Source organism: Prinia subflava, chromosome 2 (assembly GCF_021018805.1).
Source record: "Prinia subflava isolate CZ2003 ecotype Zambia chromosome 2, Cam_Psub_1.2, whole genome shotgun sequence".
Taxonomy (NCBI): Eukaryota; Metazoa; Chordata; class Aves; order Passeriformes; family Cisticolidae; genus Prinia; species Prinia subflava.
The window spans coordinates 1,813,701-1,835,977 of record NC_086248.1 but is presented as its reverse complement, the minus strand read 5'-3'; the positions used below and the strand labels follow the sequence as shown (position 1 = coordinate 1,835,977).

Here is a 22,277-nt window from a genome sequence, read left to right as displayed (position 1 = left end):
ACATTCCCAGCTCTCCCAGCCTGGCTTCAGAGCAGAGATCATCTCTGCCATGGGCATGGATCCTTTCACCAGCCAGGGAATTCAGTCTGATTTAGTCCTGCAGTGTCAAATCTCAATCCCTCTGCTCAGGGGCAGGGATTTGGCTGATTCCAAAGGCTGAGCTTTCCCACTGGAGCCGGATTTCCCTGGAGCAGACACCGCTCTCTTCCCAGGCACAGCTTGTCCTGGCTTTACCTTGATGGGAGGTTTCCTGGTGAGGTGGGACACCAGGAAGTTCATGGCGATGTCCTCGCAGTTGATGTACTCGTCCACCATGTCCCGGATGGCCTGGGGCATCACGTAGGAGTACAGGTAGGCGTAGTACTGCAACAAGGACAAAGGCACAGCGTCCTCCAGGGGCTCCACGGGTGACAGCAGCACGAGGGACACTTGGGATGTGCCTGACTCGAAACTCAAGGATCCCAGTGGAGACCCTCCCCGTAAGGGAGTTAATCCTGCACCAAGATCTGCCGTAGCCACAGCAGCAGCAAACCTGCCACAGCCACCACCCTCTGCTGCAACCTCAGAAATTGAGGACTGGGCCCATCAGATCCTGCCCCTGCTGCTGTGGAGTCAGCCCAGCAGGAACAGCCACTGGATACCCTCCCCAAGGCACTCAGGACCAGGTTCTGGCTGTGTTGCAGTTTGGGGAAAGTGGGGGACCTCAGAAATTGAGGATTGGGCGTTCGAGCCCCCTCAGATCCTGTTCCAGCCCCCTCAGATCCTGCCCCTGCTGCTGTAGAGTCAGCCCAGCAGGAACAGCACTGGATACCCTCCCCAAGGCACTCAGGATCAGGTTCTGGCTGTGTTGCAGTTTGGGGAAAGTGGGGGACCTCAGAAATTGAGGATTGGGCCCCTCAGATCCTGCCCCTGCTGCTGTGGAGTCAGCCCAGCAGGAACAGCACTGGATACCCTCCCCAGCACTCTCAGGATCAGGCTCTGGCTGTGTTTCAGTTTGGGGAAAGTGAGGGAAAAGGGGCAGAGCGCTCCCACGTTTGTCCTTACAAACCCACATCCCCCCAAGCTGCAGCCCCGGGGGGCTGTGAGCAGGAAGGGGCAGCCCCGGGAAGGTCTCACCTTGTGGAAGAAGGCAGCACCAGTGAGCACCATGGAGAGCTCGCAGGAGTAGTTGGAGTTGTAGAGCCAGGACTGGTGGGGGATGTCCCAGGCGTGGTAGCGCCCCGGGAAGCCCACGATGCGATCCCTGGCCTCCCTCCACACCCTGCAGACACAGGAATGTCCGTGAGACAGAGCTGGGAGCCCGTCCTGAGGGCTGCAAGGGACAGAGGGGTCTGTGCTAAAGGAGTCTGGCAACTGCTCATCATACAAGGAATGCCCAAAGGGCAAAAAGGAAAACTCGAAATGTGCTCCTGTCCTGGAGCACGGCTGAGCTGATTCTGCACAGGGAAAGGGCTCCTAAGCCATAAATCAGGGATTTTGTAGCTCATAAGGGCTGTTCTGGAGGTCTAAAAGGAAACCAAGGCCAGAGCAGCCCAGGCTCAGCCCAGCATCTCCTGGCCTCTTCCCCAAATCCCTGGGACTTCCCATCTCCCAGCAGTAAAGCCAAGATAACATCAACCTCCCTTAAGGAAAGCCTCCAGACCAGGCTGGATGGGGCTTGGAGGACCTTGGGATAGTGGGAAATGTTCCTGCCCATGGCACAGGTGGAACTGGATGAGATTTGAGGTCCCTTCCCACCCAAACCATGCCAGGACTCTGGAAATTCCGTAATTCCTTAATTCTGTGAAAAGCTGCTGAGATGCTAAAAGCCCTGGTGTCTCCCAAGGGAGGACCTGGATTGCCAAACTGCAGCTCCTCACCCCAAACTGCAGCTCCTCACCCCAAACTGCAGCTCCTGACCCCAAACTGCAGCTCCTCATCCCAAACTGCAGCTCCTCATCCTGAACTGCAGCTCCTCATCCCAAACTGCAGCTCCTCATCCCAAACTGCAGCTCCTCATCCAAACTGCAGCTCCTCATCCCAAACTGCAGCTCCTCATCCAAACTGCAGCTCCTCATCCAAACTGCAGCTCCTCACCCCAAACTGCAGCTCCTCACCCCAAACTGCAGCTCCTCACCCCAAACTGCAGCTCCTCACCCCAAACTGCAGCTCCTCACCCCAAACTGCAGCTCCTCATCCAAACTGCAGCTCCTCATCCAAACTGCAGCTCCTCATCCCAAACTGCAGCTCCTCATCCCAAACTGCAGCTCCTCATCCCAAACTGCAGCTCCTCATCCCAAACTGCAGCTCCTCGACAAAAACTGCAGCTCCTTGACCAAAACTGCAGCTCCTCATCCTGAACTCCAGCTCCTCATCCCAAACTGCAGCTCCTCATCCAAACTGCAGCTCCTCATCCCAAACTGCAGCTCCTCATCCCAAACTGCAGCTCCTCATCCCAACTGCAGCTCCTCACCCCAAACTGCAGCTCCTCACCCCAAACTGCAGCTCCTCATCCCAACTGCAGCTCCTCACCCCAGACTGCAGCTCCTCATCCCAAACTGCAGCTCCTCATCCCAAACTGCAGCTCCTCATTCCAGACTGCAGCTCCTCATCCCAAACTGAATTTTCCTGGGCTCTGGCCACACAGGAGAAGTCTCCCGAGCCCTGAGTGCCTCCCTCACCCCGACACATGTTCACAGTCCAGCCTTGGGAATGAAATCCTGAATTTTGCATGTGGAGCGTGGGACTGCCTAATGTTCTGCTCTCATCTGCAGCTCACGCTCCTCCAGAGAAATCCCCCAGGAGAGCTGCAACCCTGGCAGGAATAATTGAGGGAAAAGTCAGTGCCTGATGCCTCAGCTGGGACACAAATCCGGGTTCCACGGGCAGGGATGCTGGCTTCCTTTGGATCCTTCAATCCCCCCTCCCTGCTGCTCAGTGCCCAAGCTGTGGCTCCAGACTGCACGAGAGAACTCCCTGTGGACACAGAAGGGTTTTCCCTCCTTCCCAGGCACAGAACTGGGCAGAAAGTGCCATTTTTGGTGTTTTTTCCCCCCATTTGGATGTTTCTCCCACAAGCCCTGTTCTGGGAGAGCTACAGGAGGAGAGGAGCTGAGATTCCCTGAGCTTTCCCTGTGGAGCACGGATGTGTTTGCTGTTCAGTCCTCCACTCCAATTAATGAAACTCCACGATAATCCCGAGGAATCGACGCCACCAGCAGCTTTCCCTGGCTCCATCCTCCCCCCAGCTCTTGTTTGCTGCAGCTCCTGTCAATCCAGGGTGATTGTTTAGAAGAGCTGGAAGCTGAAACCACTTATTCCCTTTCACTTCTCCCACATCTTCGCTTTCCTACGAACGTGACGCTTTTCCCTTCCCAGCTCAGCCATGAAAATCAGGATTTCTCTGGAAAATTGTTCTGGGGGCGCTCTGAGAGCTGCCTCCAGCTCCCTCCTGAGTGGAAAATGGGGGAAAATCACGCTTTTGGCCCCAGGAATCAAAGCCTGGAGCAAAGCTTTGACAAAGCACAGTTGTTGTGGGCAGAGGTTCACTCCGGTGCCAGGACTCCAGCAGCTCCTGGGAATGTGTTAACACAGGGAGGCTTTGTGGGAACAGGGTGTCTGTAAGCAGGGACATGAGTGAGAACAACACAGGGCACTTACAGCCTTCATTTGATGCTCTCCAGGGCTGATCAGCAAAACTTTGGCCAGGCAAAGGAAAACAGAGACCAAAAAAGAGGAGAGAACGGCCCAGTTCGGATAAAGAGCCTGGAATGGGGCAGGGAAGGGAAGGCAGGAATCCTGACGCCTCCTCCTGCCCTTTAATCCCTCTCACAACTCGTTTTTTATCTCTCTGAGGGAGCCTGGTGGGTTTCCAGGCATTCTGTGCCTTTTAATCCTCCTCCCAAGCAGGTTTTGATCCCCATCTCCCATCCCCGGGCAGCTGCCGGGTGTTCTCCCACTGGGAATCGCAATCCCTGCTCCTTGTGCCACCCTCGCCCCCAGCAGCTCCTGGCAGGGAGGGAGCTTTGCCTGCAGGAGCTGCAGGAGCAGCTGGCACAGCCCTCCCCCGGCAGGAGCCCCCTCATTCCCGTGATCAGGAAGCTTTTGGCAGGGAAAAGTCAAGGGAAAACTGGGTGCTGGAGCAGAAGGGGGGTGGGAGTGAGAGCAGCCAGCTCCTGCCTTAGCTGGGTGACATCTGCCTTTGCTGGGTGACATCTGCCTTTGCTGGGTGATGTCTGCCTTTACCTGCTCCATGGGAGAAAATGCCCAAAGAACTGTCACACCCCAGTGTCACCAGCAGGTGAGCATCCCCCTTCCTTCTCTCCGGCTCATGGAGGGAGTGCAATGCCCTTTGGGATTTGTTTTCCAGGCTCTGCCCACCCTGGGCCCTTAAAGCTGTTCAGGGACCTTTATCAGCACAGCAAGAGCCGGGTTGGGAAGTGCAGGGAACGGGGCTTCCTGCACAGCCTGGGATCAGGGTCCTGGGCCATGGGCAGGGCTGTGCCAGCCCCAGCCGTGCCCGTGGGGAACGGGGCTTCCTGCACAGCCTGGGATCAGGGTCCTGGGCCGTGGGCAGGGCTGTGCCAGCCCCAGCCGTGCCTGTGGGGAATGTGGCTTCCTGCACAACCTGGGATCAGGGTCCTGGGCCATGGGCAGGGTTGTGCCAGCCCAGCCGTGCCCGTGGGGAATGTGGCTTCCTGCACAACCTGGGATCAGGTTAAAGTGTGGGCAGGGCTGTGCCAGCCCCAGCCGTGCCCGTGGCCGCTGCCGGGGCAGAGCCTGGCCCGGGGAGCCGCCGGAGCTCACCGGAAGCCGAACATGATCTCGTCGTGGCGCAGGTGAGCGTCGTCGTCGATGGACAGGATGGCCTCGGTGTCGATCTCGTCCCAGGGCAGGAAGCGGTTGTTGAGGCTGTTCTTCTCCGTGCGCACCACCTGCGGGGCGGGAGGGAGCTCTGGGGGCTGTGCCGGCTGCATGGGAGGGCTCTGAAGCCTCAGAGCATCACTCCAGCAATTCCCCTCAGCCCCAGGCAGGCACCTGTAAAGCCCTGCTGGATTTCTCCCTCTTGCAGGAATCACAGAGCAGAACCATGGAGTTGGAAGGAACACACCCAGATCACCCAGTCCAGCCCCTGGCCCTGCACAGACACCCCAACAATCCCACCCTGTGCATCCCTGCTGTCCAAACGCTCCTGCAGCTCTGGCAGCCTTGGGAATGTCACCATTCCAGTGCCGACACCCTCCAGGGAAGAACCTTTCCCTGACATCCAGCCTAACCCTCCCCTGGCAGTTTCACACCATTCCTGACAGCCCCATCCACCCTGGATCCTTCCCACTGCTCTGACACTTCCAGCCTCCCCTGGCTGATCCAAAGTCACTCCGTCCATCCCACTTTTCCCACCCCACTCCAGTCATTTCCCTGCCTCTGCTCTGAACAATCCCCATTTAAAAATTAAGCCCAGCCTGGTGAAAAGACCGAAGCGTCACGGCAATAGAACTCCATTAAATGAGATTACACTTGATCCCACAAAAAAGCCCACGCTGAAACCATTAGCAGTGGAAATGTTTGTATCGGGATCTGCGTGACAGCTGGGGTGATTAAATTCCCATGGAAAAGCAGCCTTGGAGCTTTCATCTGCCGACAGCTCCGGGGGGACGGAATATTCGGCAGGAACACGTTGAATATTTCACTGGAGGGCCATCAAAAGCACCACCAATGTACTGCAGGTGAGCAAACTGGGCAGCTCTGGGCAGGGGAAAAGCAGGGCCAGAGCTGAGCTGGCAGCATTCCCACCCCGGGAGCTCTGTGGTTTCATCAGGACGTGGAAAAAGCAGGGAGACAAAGTTGGCACAGGAATTTCTGATCCTGCTCCTTCCCAAGGTGGAGAAGCACCACAAAACTCAGCTCAGTGTTTGGCTCGGCTGCAGGGTTATCCAGAGCCAGCAGATGCTGCCAGGGGTTTTCTGTCTGCCTGGGAACTGCTGGAGAAGGGGATGCAGGGATCAGGGTGGGAATGCAGGAAAAGGCATCTCCACACTCCGCGTTCAGCTCTGGGGGCCTCAGCACAGGAAGGACGTGGATCTGCTGGAGTGAGTCCAGCATGGAGAGAAGGATCCAGGGAGAGCTCAGAGCCCCTTCCAGAGCCTAAAGGGGCTCCAGGAGAGCTGGAGAGGGACTGGGGACAAGGGATGGAGGGACAGGACACAGGGAATGGCTTCAAACTGCCAGAGGGCAGGGATGGATGGGATATTGGGAAGGAATTCCTGGCTGTGAAGGTGGTGAGGCCCTGGCACAGGGTGCCCAGAGAAGCTGTGGCTGCCCCTGGATCCCTGGAAGTGTCCAAAGCCAGGCTGGATGGGGCTTGGATCAGTCTGGGATAGTGGAAGGTGTCCCTGCCTGTGGCAGGAAGTGGAATGGGATGAGCTTTCAGGTCCCTTCCCTCCCAAACCATTCTGGGATTTGAATTTCCAGCTTGCTTTGCTATAAACTGTGTGGGATAAAAACCCACCTGCTGTATAAATATGGGTGATCCAACACAACAGATAATTGAATTTTTTTGGTGTGACTGATCAGGCTGTCTGGAACAGAACAGAGCTCCCATTTAGGTGGTGATGAAGCATCTCCAAAAAGTGCAGAGGGCCCTCAGCTTGAGGCTGTGTGTGGTGCCCACCCCGTGCATTTGAGAGAGGAGGGAGGAGCTGGAGTTGGACACAAGAGCAGGGATAACACAGGAGCAGGTGAAGGAGCTGTTCCAGGGAGGGAAGGCACATTTGGAGTTGGTTAATTTGGCCACGTGGCACCGATGAATGTCACTGAACCTTGCCAGGGCTCCCAGGTTTCTGTTGAACTCCCCGGTGTCCCTGGGTGGTGAGGACTCAGTGCTGAGCTGCCTCCTTGCCCCCTGAGGTGCACAGGAAGCCATCTGTGTGATTTCATGTTTGTTAGAGGCCTCTCATGGAGGTTCTCAGTCTCCAGGATTGGTTTATTCCCTGTGTGCAAGAAAGGGGCAAACCATTCTGGAATCCTCCAAGTCACCAGCATGAAGCTCCTGTGTGCCACAGGGCAGTGGAGCTGGCACTGGGAGATCTCTGCCGGGAGGGTCTCCTGTCTCCACCTGGGGGGAATCCACCTTTCCTCTGCCCCATCCCCTGGGGAGAATCCACCTTTCCTCTGCCCCATCCCCTGGGGAGAATCCACCTTTCCTCTGCCCCATCCCCTGGGGAGAATCCACCTTTCCTCTGCCACATCCCCTGGGGAGAATCCACCTTTCCTCTGCCACATCCCCTGGGGAGAATCCACCTTTCCTCTGCCACATCCCCTGGGGAGAATCCACCTTTCCTCTGCCCCATCACCTGGGGAGAATCCACCTTTCCTCTGCCACGTTCCCTTTCCAACATCAGCGCTGCTCCTTGGGAATCGTCTCCCTTCAGCTCCAGCCCTGCCCTGGGTGGGTCTCACCCCCAGAAGAGCCCAGAGGTGCCACAACCAGCCCTGTCTCTGTCCTTTTGCTGATGCTGAGGTCTCAATCTCTGCCCCAGCGCTGCCTCTCCCACCCTTCCATCATTTTAATCACCATTTTTTGCCACAACTTTGCTCTTTAACCGTCTCAAGCCAAGAGCTCTGTCCAAACCCAACGAAAGCAGAGCTGAGAGGCTCCTGCAGAACGAGCAGTTCTCCTTCCCAAGGAGATTCAGACAGTGAGGAGGACACAAAATCAGCCAGAGAACAACAAGAGAGGCCCCAGCCCCTGACCAAACACCACCTCCCCCCACAGCAAGGGCTCCAAACACCGAGCAGAGCATCAGTGGTGGCACCTGCACCAACTCCAGCCCCTCCAGACTCAAATCCAGCCCAGACTGTGGTTATTTTTGGTTAATTTTGGTTAGTTTTAACCCTAATTTTGGTTATTTTTGACTTTTGTTTGGGACTAATTCTCTTTAAAACGCTTTGCCATCTGCTAAATGGCCCAGAGCTCAAAACCACAAACCTCCTGGGCGGTTTGCAGAGTTTGGAGACACCTAAAATGCCTCCAAGCACCCAACACACCCCACCAGGAGCTTCCTCTCCTTTTGGAAAACCAGTTCCAGGCGATTCAGTGCCACAACCTGGGATTTGTTTGACTCAAGGAGCACAAAACCCCGCGACTCCAGGACGTCCATTTCCTCCCGGTGTTTTGTTGTTCACAGACACGTTGGACAAATGGATCTTAAAAAACCCGAGAGAAAACTAAACCAGAGCATAAATCCAGAGTCTGCCCAGCAATAATGGCCTTTTACCAATACTTTAAAATACGTTTTTATACATAAACACAAAAAACCACCGCAAAATCGATACCTTCCAGCAATCTCCTTGCTAGTGAGGCTTCAGGCTTAAGCTTTAAATTAAGTGTCACATATAATTTGATGGTGAGAACATGAGGAATGCCTGTGCCCTTGGAGGAGTTTTGACAGCTCAGCTTAGTGAACTGGATTGATTCCTGGGCAAAGAGCAAACTCTGCAAGAACCCGGGCGCCTCATTGCTCACATCAGGGGAGCTGTGAGGGGAAAAAAGGGATGCCCTTAGGAGAGCTGGATAATCTGGGGAGACAGAATGAGCTCCCAGGAAAAGGATCCGTTTCCATCTTTGCCAAAGATGAGGAATTCCACCCAAACGGGCTGGGGGAAGAGGGCAGGGTGGGGTGGGGACACCACGTGTTCCCTTTGGAGAGCGGGCAGGACTCAGATCCTCTCCGTGCAGGAAGGGGTTAACGCCTCTCCCGGAGCAGGGGTGACCAGCCTGACCAGCCCAGGCCTGGACCTTGGCCCCAGAGGTGCTCTCAGGGCTGCTGTTCTCTGAGATTCTCTTCTGGGTTGCTGTTCCTTGAGGTAATGAGGTTTTTTCTTAAGGTTGCTGTTCCTTGGGAGTTTCCTCGGGGTTGCTGTTCCTCGAGGTAATCAGGTTTTTTGTTTTCTCTTTGCCCTAAGTGTTTCACACCGGAGCCAGAGCAGACAAGCTGAGTCTGCCAGTCCGTGTTTCCAAGGTTGTTTATTCTTCATTATCTCAGTTCTTTCCCAGCTCTGCAGGGTGTCCCCAGCAGAGCAGGACACGCGGGGGACTGGGTGGATCAGAGGGTCCCGGACCTTACGTATGGTACTCTTGACCCATCTAAAACAAACTTTTTATTTACAAAATTTTGCTAATGCCTACTACCTATGTTAACATGTTGTTTCTACTCTAAACTAATCTCTAAAATCTAACTTAGCAAAAGATGGGGGATGAGAGCAAGAACAAGGAGCACAGGGGCCACTCCCCAATTCCTCCATCTTGTCTCTTCAAACCCATATACTGAGAATCCTGGATTCTACATTTACGTTCTATGATAAACTAAATACTGCTTATTTTGAATTCTCTCAGCTTGTGATTGTTCATACAATGTGGGCATTCACTCCCATGGCCAGGGATCAGAGGCAGTGTCCTCCTGGGCTCTGTGTGAGGCTGCCTGAGCCCCTTGGACAGATCCCAGACCACCCTGTCCGGTCTCCAAACCCTCCAGGGTGGCCAGAGGGATGTCCTGGACTCCAACAAAGTGCCACCATTGTCCCCAGCCCTCGAGGACTGCCACATCTGGAGGTGATGATGTTCACTCTGCCCATGTCCCACGTCCTCGTTCCCAGCTGAGCAGGTGGCCTCGCACCCTCCTCTCTTTCTGCAGAGGCACACAGGAAGCCAAGGCACATGTGGGAAAGAAATCAATTAAAAACCAGCCAATCTAGGCTTAAGAGAGGCCAGGGAGGGCTCTGTTGGAGGACTTGGGGAGATGGCAAACTCTAGGAAAAGGGAGCAACGAGTTCCAAGGATCCCTGAAGCCACTCTGTCACATACATTTAATTTCAACTCCTGGACTGGCCAAATCCAGACGTGTTCTGATTAAGAAACTTGCCCGGATCAGCACCTGAGATCCACCAGGGTCCCCTCCCTCCACACATCAGGCACAAGTGCTGGGATTATTTACAAGGCCCCCTGGAAGGAGGGAAGGGTGTGCAGACCCATAAACAGAATAAATCACATCTTGTATCACCACTCCCTCCACAGCCGAGGTGTGAGATCAGACTGGCACCTGCTGCTCTGCAAATGCAACCAGAGATGGGCACGAGGAGACAACAGCTCTGCCTGGGCCCACCAAGCAGCATCTCCTGGAAGCTGGGTCATTTTTTGGAAGTGAAGCTGTCAGAACGAGTTTGCACAGAGCCAAGCAATGAATGTGGGATGTCAGACAGGGACAGACGGCCTCAGAGTGGGCAAAGAGGAGGAATTCCTTCATGGAAAGGATGGTTGGGCAGTGGAAGGGGCTGGCAGGGAGATTTGGAGTGCCCATCCCTGGAGGTGTCCAAGGAAAGCCTGGATGTGGCACTCAGAGCCTGGGCTGGTGACAAGGTGGGGGTCGGGCACAGCTTGGACTCGATGGCCCTGAAGGATTTTTCCAACCTGAATGATTCCGTGATTCTCTCAGCATCCTGGCTCCAGCAGGAATTCTGGCACTGGGTCAGGCTCCACTGCACACCCGAGGTTCCCTTTGCTAAGGATGACTTTGATCCTGATGTCTCTGAGCTCTGCCTCGTTCCATGGAATGAGGGAAGAGGCTGATCCCGGGCACGCTGGCTCCATGACAAGCAGCCAAGCTCTCTGCCAGGACAGGTGCCAAGGAGAAGCCAAAGGAGCTGCTGGCATCACCCAAAATCTCTGCAGCCACTCCCACTGAGGTGACATTGGAGTAAATCCCGCCAGTCCGACCACGGCCACATTTTAAACTGGATTTTCTCAGTGTTTTATCACTACCTGTTCTGGGCAAGCTGGGCTGCTCCACAAAAGCTGGCAGGATCACCGTGGCTCTCTGCCCAGACCTCAAATCTGCCCGGCTGCCCCTCCCAAGGACAACCACGGTGGTGCTGATTGAAGATTTCCAGGAGCAGCCTCACACCCAGCGGCGCTGCTGTCCCGCCCTGCCCACGCAGAACCTTCTCCCTCCTGCCAACCTCAGCTCCCACCCTGAGAAAACCCTCAGAGGACAGAGATCCATCCTGCTTTTTCCAAAGCCAAAAGCACAGATGCAGGAGCTCAGCCAGGAGCTCTTCATTTCATGAGAACTGAAATAATCCTGCCTCACTCGATACAACACGCGGCTCCTCCCGGCACGCTGCCAGAGCTGCACGGGCAGGGAGGAGATGGGATGCCAGCACGGCATTTCCACCAGAGCCAGGCCCCTGGGGTGATGCCTTTCCTCCCCAAAACCACGCTCTCCTTCCCAACACAGACCCAAAAACTCGAGGGAATGAGTCTGGCACAAGGCGGGACTCGAGGGTGCTCGAGCAGGAATTGCTGCCCTGCACTTTGACATCGTGTGAGCAGGGTGTCAAAGCTCCTTCCAGACTGCCAGATCTGAGCAGGCTGGCGTTTTGTAACAAAAAAAACCCAAAACCAAAACCAAACAAAAAAAAACCCACAAACAAACACCAAAAAAAACAAACAACAGCAACAAAAAACAAACAAACAAAAAAAAAACCACCCAAAAACCAAAAACCAAAAAAAAAAAAAAAAACAAACAAACAAAAAAAAAAACAAAAAAAACACCAACAACAAAAAACAAAAAACAAAAACAAAAACAAAAACAAAACAAAAAAAAAAAAACACCAAAAAACAAACCACCAAAAAAAACCCACAAAAAAGAATAAACCAAAAAAAGGATGTTCTTTTGGCCATGTTTGTGATAATGAATGTTTAAAAACTCGGGATGCAGAGGCAAAGTGCCAGATGCACAAAAAGCAGCTTTGAGGTGTTTTTTAGGACAATATTTGGGTGTTTCCCTGGGGTTGACACACTCAGATTCTGACGTATCAATAAATGGGAATGGCTGGGACCTCAGCTCCTAAAGCAACCCCGTTACCACTTCCAGAGCTGTCCTGAGGGAGATGCCTGGATCCTCCTGCACCCAGGCAAAAGCCACAGGGGATGTGCTCCTCTCATGACTCCTCACCATTCCCAGCTGGCTCTAAGCTTTTTCCAGGACTGGATGAGCCCCAGGATGTGCTTGGATGGAGCTGTGGGCAGTGGGACATCAGTCCTCACCCAGCCCATAGAAATCCTCTGGAATCTGCTCCCTTGCTTGACATGATGGTGCCAAAAATATCCATTTATCTGAGCATCCAGCCCGAATCTGACACTTTTAGCAGGATGTTTCCTCAGTCATGCATTGCCTGAGGAGCTGTCCCTGGTTTTCACAGTGGTTTCCCCTGGCAATTCTTCACCTTCTTGTTTTCCCTTTCATCCTCCCTTGTAAAGATGGATTGGGAAGTTGCTGTTATCCCTTTCCTCGTGTATTAATTATTCCCTGCTCCTTCCTCTTCACCTTGAAACAGCCACAGCCCCTCCTTTACACCCTGAACCTCCAGCTTTGCTACCTCCAACTCAAAGCGTTTTCAAAATCTGAATTAAAAGGATTTATAGACTATTTTAAGACCCATCTCCAGAGGTATGAGAAGGGTATTTAGCTCCAAAGCCATCCAGAGGCAGCGCACGCTGAATATAAATTGGCAAAACAGATGCATTTTAAAAATACGTGTAATTAAATAATGCAACATAAAACCCAGCATAAATTATCCCCCGCTGAGAACAAAACCACACAGGAAGATACCACGGAAAGGCTTTTTTAAAATTGATGTCCACGCACAGAAAATGTGCAAACACTTGGTCTCCCTTTAAACTCCTCAGCTGAGATCAGTGGATTGCTTGCCTCTGAGAGGAGAAAACAGCTTGAGATACAAATAAAACTGATTATTTATTCATTTTCATACAGGAGCAGCTGTCGCATCCTCCCAGAGAAACGAAAGGAGAAGGATGCTCCTTTTAACATTAAAGGGATGCAGATACTTATTTTTATTCTCTGTGTGTTGCTGTTAGTGGCTGTGCAATTAGAGATGCACATGGAGCTGGTTGTCCAATTAGATTTATTTTACAATTAATTGTAATTATTTGGCTCAAAGAAGGTCCCTGAGATAACACGCTGTCATGTTCAAATACTTCCACTGCTGCAGCTCGTTCCCTTCTCAACTTCCTGAAATTCCTGTGAGTGTTTTTCATGAAAGCTCCCAGGGAAAAGCTGCGGAGTGCAAAGCTCCTGATCCAACTTCCACTGGCAGGTCTGGGATCACGAGCCAGATTTACAAGCCACTGTTTGCTGTGAAGCCAAGGAAAGTCATTTCAAGAAGAAAGAGTGAGCTCTATTGAGAGTTTTCATACTGATAACCCAAATTTTTAGTTTGGTGGGGGGTTTTTTGCAGTGGAATAGGCAATTCCCAAAGGTGTGATCATGGAACCACAGAATCATTTAAGGATGGAGATCGAGGGTGACCAACTCCAACCATTAACCCACGATCCACACCCAGAACATTCCCCATGTTTTAAAATCCCCTTCAGGGATGGGGACTCCAGCACTGCCCGGGGCAGTTCCAATGCCTGACCACCCTTTCCATGGAGAAATCCCTCCTGGTGTCCAACCTGAACCTCCCTTGGCACAGCTTGAGGCCGTTCCCTCTCCTCCTGTCCCTTTTCCTTTGAGGCAGAGCCTGACCCCTCCCTGGCTGTCCCCTCCTGTCAGGGAGTTGTGCAGAGCCACAAGGTTCCCCCTGAGCCTCCTTTTCTCCAGGCTGAGCCCCTTTCCCAGCTCCCTCAGCCTCTCCTGGTGCTCCAGCCCCTTCCCCAGCTCTGTTCCCTGCCCTGGACACGCTCCAGCCCCTCAATGTCTCTCAGGAGTGTGATGTCCTGACAGATGTCACAGTTCTCTATCTGTGCTCTCTCAAGCTGCAGCTGGATGAACCTGTTTGCACCTGGCAATTCCTGTCTTGGTATTCGAGGCCTGAAAATCCCAATGGAATTCTGCCCAGCCTAGGAACAGTCCCAGATGCTGGAGCTGAAACACCCCAGGGAGATGATGGAGGGTCCCCAGCATGGATTCAGGATAAGCAGGGCATCCACACACTTCTACTGTCAACTCTGAACTTCATCCTCTGCCCCTCTTCTTCCTCTCCAAATACTCCCTGGCTGCTTTAGTGGCAATTTTAGCAGCAAAAAGGTTGTTCTGATGAAATGGGGACACCTTCCTCACACTGCCTGTACCAAACCCACTTGGTAATATTAGGTACAACACAGAGATGCCATTTGGGACCACTGCTGAGAACGAGAACACGCAAAGAGGCAGAGAGAGGGCAGGCAGCAGCTTCTAAATCCACCCAAAATTGGAGTGTCACTGCCTGGAGCTCAGGGATGAGGGATTCAAACTGGGCAGCAAAAGCTTCCCAGACTGGGAAACACCAACAGCTCAGGAATGAGCCTGGGAACAGATCCCACCCTCCCCTGGGATTCTGCAGGAGTTTGGCTGAACCAGCTGCAGATCCTGGAGCAGAGAGAGCCTGAGGAGCTCATCAGGTTGGAGTGACCACGGTTCTGAACTGGCTCCCATCTCCTGGATCCATTCTGGGAATCACAGGGAAGCTGCCACCGCGCCAGGCAGGGCAGAGCTGCACAAGGAACTGACTGGGAAAGCCGGGCCTGATTTTGGCTAAAAATACTCAATTTCCCCGCCTGCCTCACTTTCCCAGCTGTGGAGCACTCAGAGCTGTGTCAGGCAGGTACAAGCTCCTCAACATCCTTGGAAGAGCCAAACAAGAGCTCAGAACAGCCAGAAAGAGCCCAAGAGCCACTCACAGGCTGCAGCTCCCTGACCTGATTTCAATCAACACTCAAAACCCCAAAACTTTGGAAGTGTGAAAGTCCAGATCTCCCTCAGCCCCATCACCAGCTAATTCCTGCACTTGTGATTTCCCTGGAAAAGGCACACTGCCAGTGCCCTGATCCGTGCCGAGAATCCCGGCAGCAAATGGACTGGGAGCTCAGGGGGGATCTGAGAGGGGCTGTCACATCTCATCTGTGAGGCAGGAGATGCCAAAGTCAGGAGGGGGCTCGGGAGCACCCCTGAGGTCTCCTCCCCTTGCCAGGCCATGGCACGGGAGGAAACCCAGCAACTCCCATCCTGGGGACACAGAAATGCACAGCAGAGAGGCAGGGAAGAGCAAAGTGCAGGGAATCCAAGGCTGTGATCCCAGGGGATTATTGGAAATACCTCCTTTCTGCTCACTAAGTGAGGCACAGCTTATCTTTCCACACTTTGCTCTTTGGCTGATAGCCCAGCTGCTTTAATTACCAGAGGCTTTCGTCAGTGCAAATCCTCTGTATTGTTGTGCAATTACTTCTTCAGCGGGTTCCTCCTCGGGATCTGTCAGACAGGATTTCCACCACAGCAGGAAAACAAAACACCTGGCAGAGCAGGTGCCATTATTTGTAAATTTGTTCACATTGGTGCACCTCGCTCTTCGGAATACATCACACCCAAGGATGCTCAAGAGATGTCTCCAGCATTTCAAAACTGCTCTGATACCTGAAAATTGAGCTTCTACAAGAGCTTCAGTGCAAACATTTGTATCTGAGGGCATCCAAACGAACATCACAGCCCAACAAAGGGAGGAGGGAATTGGTGTCAGACTATAACTCACTGAGCAGCTACTAAAAAACCTCGAATATAAAGTCTGATACAAGCAGAGCCAAGAAGCCATCAAGTTTGCAGGCAGGTTATTGTTTTGATGGGAAGAGGACAGTGGATTTATTAATGTTTATGTGGCTGGGAGCAGCAGTCATAAAGCACTCGGGCACATAAACTCCCTTTTGGCTTCCAGGCTGATTCCAGACCGGAAACATTCCGGGGATTTCTGAGATGGGAAGGCTGAGATCTCACTGGGGAGGTTCTGGGAGAAATGAATTCAGCTTGCTGCAGCATGTCTGCCCTCAAATCCATCACAGAGGGATGAGAGCTCCTTTACAGAACGTTCAAAGAACTGTGCCAGTACCCACACCACCATCCCCAAATTGGCATTTTACCCCTCGTTGTTCCTGTTGTTCCAGCTCACTGAGAACCGAAATTTCCATCAGCTCCCACAGCAGAGGACATGGTTGGAATGTCCTCCTGAACGTGGCCAAATAAAGGGAGAGGCATCTTCCCCAAATGCACCATTTTCCCTCCAGGTGGCAGAGCCAGCCAGTGACAAATTTGGATACAAGGTCTAGATGGGTTTCTACGAATTTCTCTCTGAATTCTTCTATGAATTTCTCTCTTTTCAATTTCTGGATCCTAATTGCTGGAATCCTTGGCCAAATCCTACTTTACCTGGTCCACGTCTCACACCAGCCCATCATTCTTCTACCCAGAGGAGCACAGAACTCAAGGCATGGGCAATGTCAGGTCCTTCCAAGCTTGATTTATCCCAAGGCTTTTAATACTTGGTTTAACAAAATCCAGGAGGAATAAATGCTTCCATCAAGAGGGAGTTAATAATTACTGCCAACACATGGTTGGGATGAATCCAGACCCCCAGAACCACCTCCCACAAGCCACAGGATGGGCTGGGAATTAAGGACCAGCATGTGTTAGAAATTATGGAGATCACATAAATGAGTCACAATTCAAAACAATTCCTTTCGTAAATTCCCAATAAAATCAACCTCATTAATATCAGTGTTTTGAAACCAATTTGCGTTGTCACCTGCATCCAGAGCAAGAGGAAAATGAGCCCTGCTGGAAAGAATGATCCAGTTTATGGCTGTTCTGAAGCTGTTCTCATTCCCTCTCACCTCCCTGCTGTCACAGCCCGAGATGTGGCTGCCCTGTGTCACAGAGATAAGCCAGGCTCCCACAAGCCGGGCTCTGGGCAGAGATCAAAGCCATGATCAGGCTGGAAATGGAACTTCCCTGCCCAAAAGCTTTCAGTGTTGAGAACAAAACCCATTTCTCCTCCCTCCACGAAGCTCCAACCCCTCAGAGTTCAGTTCAAATGAGCATTCAGGAAGATGAAGACTCTGCTGAACTATTTGGATCTGAGTTTGTTATCTGGGAGACAGAAGCTTCACCAGATTTCCTGTCCTTCTGCTGTCACAAAATCTGGGAATAGGTGAAAACAGCATTTCTGTGAACTTATACGGAGACATACAAGGGGATGTTTCAGTGACCAGGTGTGGCTTTCTCTGTGCCTCAGTTTCCCTCTAGTGCCCTTAGCTCATTGCTGATGGTCCTTTCACCAATTTCAGGAAAAGGAAAAAAATCCTCACTTTTCTTAACAGGTCTAACACAGATTTTCATTAATTAACTAAAGGCTTTAAATATATGGAAGTGTCTAAAACCTGCTGATTTTCCCCCTGATTTCCTCATAGGCTCTATGAGACATCCCCTCACTGTCATCAGGAGGAAAAGCTCCATCCTTTTTGGGTGTTTGCAGTGATTGATTCCAGGGATTCTGGAGACAGGACAAGAGGAAAACAAACTGCAGCCCCTGGTTCTGAATCCAGCTACTCCATCACCTCCACCAATGGCTTTTCACAGGAGATGAACCTTTTCCAAAAGCCCAGGAAAAGCCAGGTGCTGCTTTTTGGAGAGGGGAGAGTTCCATATGCCCAGCAGGGCGGGGAGACCCAACCAGTCTGATTTTATGAAAATGGGAAAAAAGGCATCCATGAGTTTGATAAGAGAGCAGCATCTGCTTCCTCACCAGACACAGGGGAGGAAAGGGGAAGGGACTGTGGGGAAAAGGGGTAGGAGATTGTCCAGGGGGTGGCTGCTGCTGCCAGCCCACCCCAAAACTTGGGAGTAAATCATCACCTTCTCCTTGAGAGCTGCAATGTCTTTGCTGATCGATCCACAGAGGCATCTGAGAGTTACATCAGACAGGCAGCACCAAGCAGTGATTAAAAACTCTCTCCTGCTTCTCATCTCTTTGTCTAACCTCATATCCAAGAGGTACCTTCCTCTTTGTAACCTCCTCATGTCCCTCACAGCTGCCTCTTTGATGTCCCAATGTCCCACGAGGTCCCTCCTGCTCCAGCAAACACAGATTCTCTTTTTTCCCATCTATTTAACACCCAAATTCCTGACCTGGGCGAGTCCTGCTCGCTCCTTCCCACCTGTGCCAGGGGACCCATCCGTGTCTTGTGGCACAGCACCGAGTTATGGCCACTCTGGGAGATGAAGCTGTCTTCACAAACAAGGCAGCCTGTGCAGAATGCACAATCAAATGGCTTTGCACAGCAGAACTGCTCTACCAGGACAGATAAAAGCCTGGGAAGAAAGGAAATGCAGATATCCAGGCTCTGGGACTTTATGGGAAGAAGGGCATAGCTTGCAGCGAAGTGGATGCCAACACTCGGTTCCATCGTAACAAAGTTACAGAGGATGAAAAGTAGGTGAAAACAAAAGGGAAAAAGAGAGAAAATGCACCCACACACTCCCTTTCCCCCACGCTTGCTCCAGTGCATGGAATTTGGGGACATTTGGTGTTCTGTTGGTATTTAAACAGGTCACAACACAAACCCTAAAAGCAGCCCTGGAAAATCAGAGTGGGTTTTGCTGCTGCACTGCCCCGGTGCCAAGTCCTGTCTGCTGCTTTTGTCCCCCAGAGGTTGTGACAGAGCCTGCTCCAACCAGGGAGCGCTTGAGATGCACAGGCAGCTTTTATGTGATGTCTGATGGCTTCAGCACAGGGGACTGGCCCCTGTGACACCTCCAGGCCTTCACATGTGACAAAACTCACCCAGTTATGTCCCCAGCAGCAAGCAAGGACGCTGCCCTCCCTTCATTTTCCTCTCCAATGCCCCAAACACGCTTCCTTCTGGTCACCAACCCCATCCTGAGCCAAGGGGATTCGGAGAGCTGGGGCTACAGGAAGGTTTTATCTGTGGAAAAGCCATCACAAAGCAGCACATGGCACAGGGGAGAATGAAGGGCTGGGTTTAGAACAGCAGTGAGGATGGTGAGCGTGTTGGAGTTAATATTCCGAGTGCAAATTCCGAGGAGTCGGCACTGCTTGTTCCATTATCAGCCCGCGTTCACGCATGGCTGCACCTCTGCTCGGGCCCTGCAGTGACAAGCATCTGGATTTTAGGATTCGCAGGTAAACTAAGCAGCAAATTTGTTCCTTCCTCTGCTGCTACACAGCAGAAAGAACAACATATGGAGATGGCAAAACTCAGGGGGATTTCAGAGCTCCGCTGCCTCGCCGGCAGCAGCGGCTCCGCGGGCAGCAGGTGGTGCTGCAAACCCGAGAGCGCGCCCAGGCTCTTCTGTGGAACATCTCCCTGCCTTCCACAGCTGCTCTCCAGGAGAAACTGAGCTCACAGACCCGGGACACACTGCTGGTAACGCTGGTGCACTGAACAGGGACTGTCTGACCCCGGGATGGAGCAGATCTCCTGTGGGAAGTGACTCAGTGCTAAAAAACAGGGATTTTCTCGGCGGATTTTGTGTGAACGGTTCCTTCAGGAAGTAAACCTGGAGCTCCCCACTCCCATTTGCAATCCAGGACCTCAAGGCAAAGTTGGGTTTTTGCTGATTTGGAACACAAGAGCTGTGAGTCAAGGTAAGGCAGGGAAAAGCAGGATAAAGGTGGGACTCACTGAGGAGTTTCTGCAGGTGATTGGCCCAGAAAAGCACAAGTCACATCACCAAGCCGGAGTTTGGTAAATGCTGAATTACCAAGCTGAACCCTGCTGGTATTTAGGCAAAGCTTCCAGGAGGGAAAAGGATCGACTGAAATGCTGGTGTTGATCACCATGGGCAGGGTTTATCTCGAGCTGCTGTTCAGTTTGGAAGGTTGGTGCTGCTCTCATCAGGAAACCAAGCCTGAGGAGCCAGTTGCTTGCTGAAGGACAAATATAGAGGAGCTCATTCTGCCACCATGGCCACCAGGTTGTGTCCTGCTCCTCCCCTCAGCCAGAAGCATCACCCTAGAGATGCTGCTGTACTCCTTAAAATGGAGACAGGAAAATCCCTTCGAGTCCTTCTGCTGGAAAGGACGTGCAAACCTCAGGCACGCGAGCTCCAGAGCCAGCTCAATTTACCCAGCCCAAAGAGAAGGGAAAGTCAGGACAGCATTCCCAGCCCAGCCTGATTAATAAATGCCATGTCAAGGGACCTGCGTGCAGCCAAACAGGTCTGCAGAGCTGGCAGTGCTTCTGGATTAGCCATTTTCCACAGATTCTTCCTTTTTAAACAAGCAGCTAAAGGGAATGAGCCCTCCCAGCCAGCCAGGCCAGCAGCAAAGGACGTTACGCCACTGGAAGTGGCTGCAGGGATCAAAGGCAGAGACTTGTTCTGGAACAAAGCTGGAGGAAGGGATTAGTCACTGCTGGCAGCCACAGGAGCTGGCACTGAACCCAGCCTAAGTGCTCAGAGACACCTCCAGCACTCCCAGCCCACCTCAGCCCCGAGGTGGAGGAGAAACCAAACTGCTGCAGGGCTTTTCCAGCCACTGAGGGCTCTCACAAAGGCAGCAGAGGGAGAGCAGCTGCAAGTTCTGGCTGTCACTTCTTCGAATGTGAGCAGAGGTTGTGAAAATAATGCCTTGGGCTGAATAAGGTTTAACCCCAAATCACAGAATCTCAGAAGGGTTTGGGTGGGAAAGGAACTTAAAGCCCACTCAGTCCCACCCCCTGCCATGGGCAGGGACACCTTCCACTATCCCAGGCTGCTCCAAACCCTGTCCAGCCCAGCCTGGAACATTTCCAGGGATCCAGGGGCAGCCACAGCTTCTCTGGGCAATAAAGAAGTTCAGCAGTGGCTGTGATGTGGCTGCTGGAGCTGGAACAGTCCCACTCCTCCAGTCCTGGGGAGTTCTCCTAAGGCAGTGCCAAAGACACAAACACTTGGGGAAGAGTGAGGTTTTGAGCTTGCACAAACAAGACTTCTCATTCACAGCCTTTGGGGTTTGCTGCAACACTGATTAACGTGAGATGGGAGGAGTTTTTACAGCTTTAAATGTGAGGGTGAAGTGCCTGCATCTGTTCCAGGGGCAGCCCTGAGTGCCTACAAACAACTTTACATTACGATGGATTTCCACCTACTCACTTCAGGCTGGGGACAGGGACAGAACATTTGATCAGGCTCCTGTGCCACTTAGGAATCCTCCTGACATTGTAGTAAATTATGCCATCTATATTTAAGTCAAACCTTTTTTAAAAAATCAGACGTATTCTGTAGCCCTGTTTATCTCGTTACCCATGAAAGATTCAAAGCTCCAATGCAGCTTTGAGCTTGGCTCTTGATTCATTCCCAGCCCACCAGGGAAATCTGCTTGGGAGGACAACCCCCAAATCACAGCCAGGCAGCGCAGTTTGCACACCACATTTCAAGGAACTTGTCAATAAATAAGGTCAACACGTGGAGTGAGGAGAAGTCCAACTCTCCTTTGGGGAATGCTGCTAGCACAGAGTCACACATCTCTTGCCACCAGCAGGCCCTGGTGGGGTTTAGGACTCTGTTTTGCTTCCAAAGGTTCTTTAACGTGCTACACACGTTGCTTTGTCTCATTTAGCTTGTGATTTACATGAAATCATAGAACGGTTTGGGTTGGAAGGGACCTGAAAGCTCATCCCATGCCAACCCCTGCCATGGGCAGGGACAACTTCCATGATCCCAGGCTGCTCCAAGCCCTGTCCAGCCTGGCCTTGGACACTGCCAGGGATCCAGGGGCAGCCACAGCTTCTCTGGGAATTCTATTCCAGGCCCTCCCCACCCTTACAGCAAACAATTCTTCCTCAGTATTCCATCTATCCCTGCCCTCTGGCAGTGGGAAACCATTCCCTGTGTCCTGTCACTCCATCCCTTGTCCCCAGTCCCTCTCCAGCTCTCCTGGAGCCCCTTTAGGCTCTGGAAGGGGCTCTGAGCTCTCCCTGGATCCTTCTCCTCTCCAGGTGAACACCCCCAGCTCTCCCAGCCTGGCTCCAGAGGGGCTCCAGCCTTTGGAGCACCTCTGTGGCCTCCTCTGGACTCACTGCAACAGCTCTGCATCCTTCTGATGCTGGATTCTCCTCAAAAACCTTCTGGCTTCAGGTGCTTTGATGCTGGATCATGCTGGCACACGTGTGCTGCTGCTCTGCTGCTCCTCGGGTGCCTGGACCCGCTTCAATCACAGCCCAAATCCACCCTCATCCCTTCTCCTCTGCCCTCGGGTTTCCCTGCAAAGCTCTGTGCTTTGGGACCTGAACATGGAGCAATTCCTTGCATCCCAAAGTTCCCGGGAATGCATTTGTTACACAGAGATACAGCACTGCTGCCAGATCTGAGAGAATTGGATATTCCCCATCAAAAGAGCTTTTTCTCCTCATAAGGAAATCAGAATCACAGCTCCTCGCTTTCTTTTTGACACTGGCACACTCTGGCTTGTGTCTC

General features: G+C 52.5%; 1 protein-coding gene across 5 annotated transcripts in view; it reads right to left on the bottom strand.

Annotated features, from left to right (window-relative positions):
* Positions 1-22,277, bottom strand: part of EXTL3 (exostosin like glycosyltransferase 3) — a 140,916-nt gene that overhangs the window by 5,845 nt on the left and 112,794 nt on the right. For all 5 annotated transcript variants that reach the window (XM_063422980.1, XM_063422999.1, XM_063422972.1 and 2 more), the window contains 3 exons: positions 4,786-4,913; positions 1,117-1,261; positions 235-363 (listed from right to left, as the gene is read on the bottom strand). In XM_063422980.1, coding sequence (XP_063279050.1) covers positions 235-363; positions 1,117-1,261; positions 4,786-4,913 — 402 coding nt within the window. The remainder of the gene's footprint in view (positions 1-234; positions 364-1,116; positions 1,262-4,785; positions 4,914-22,277) is intronic.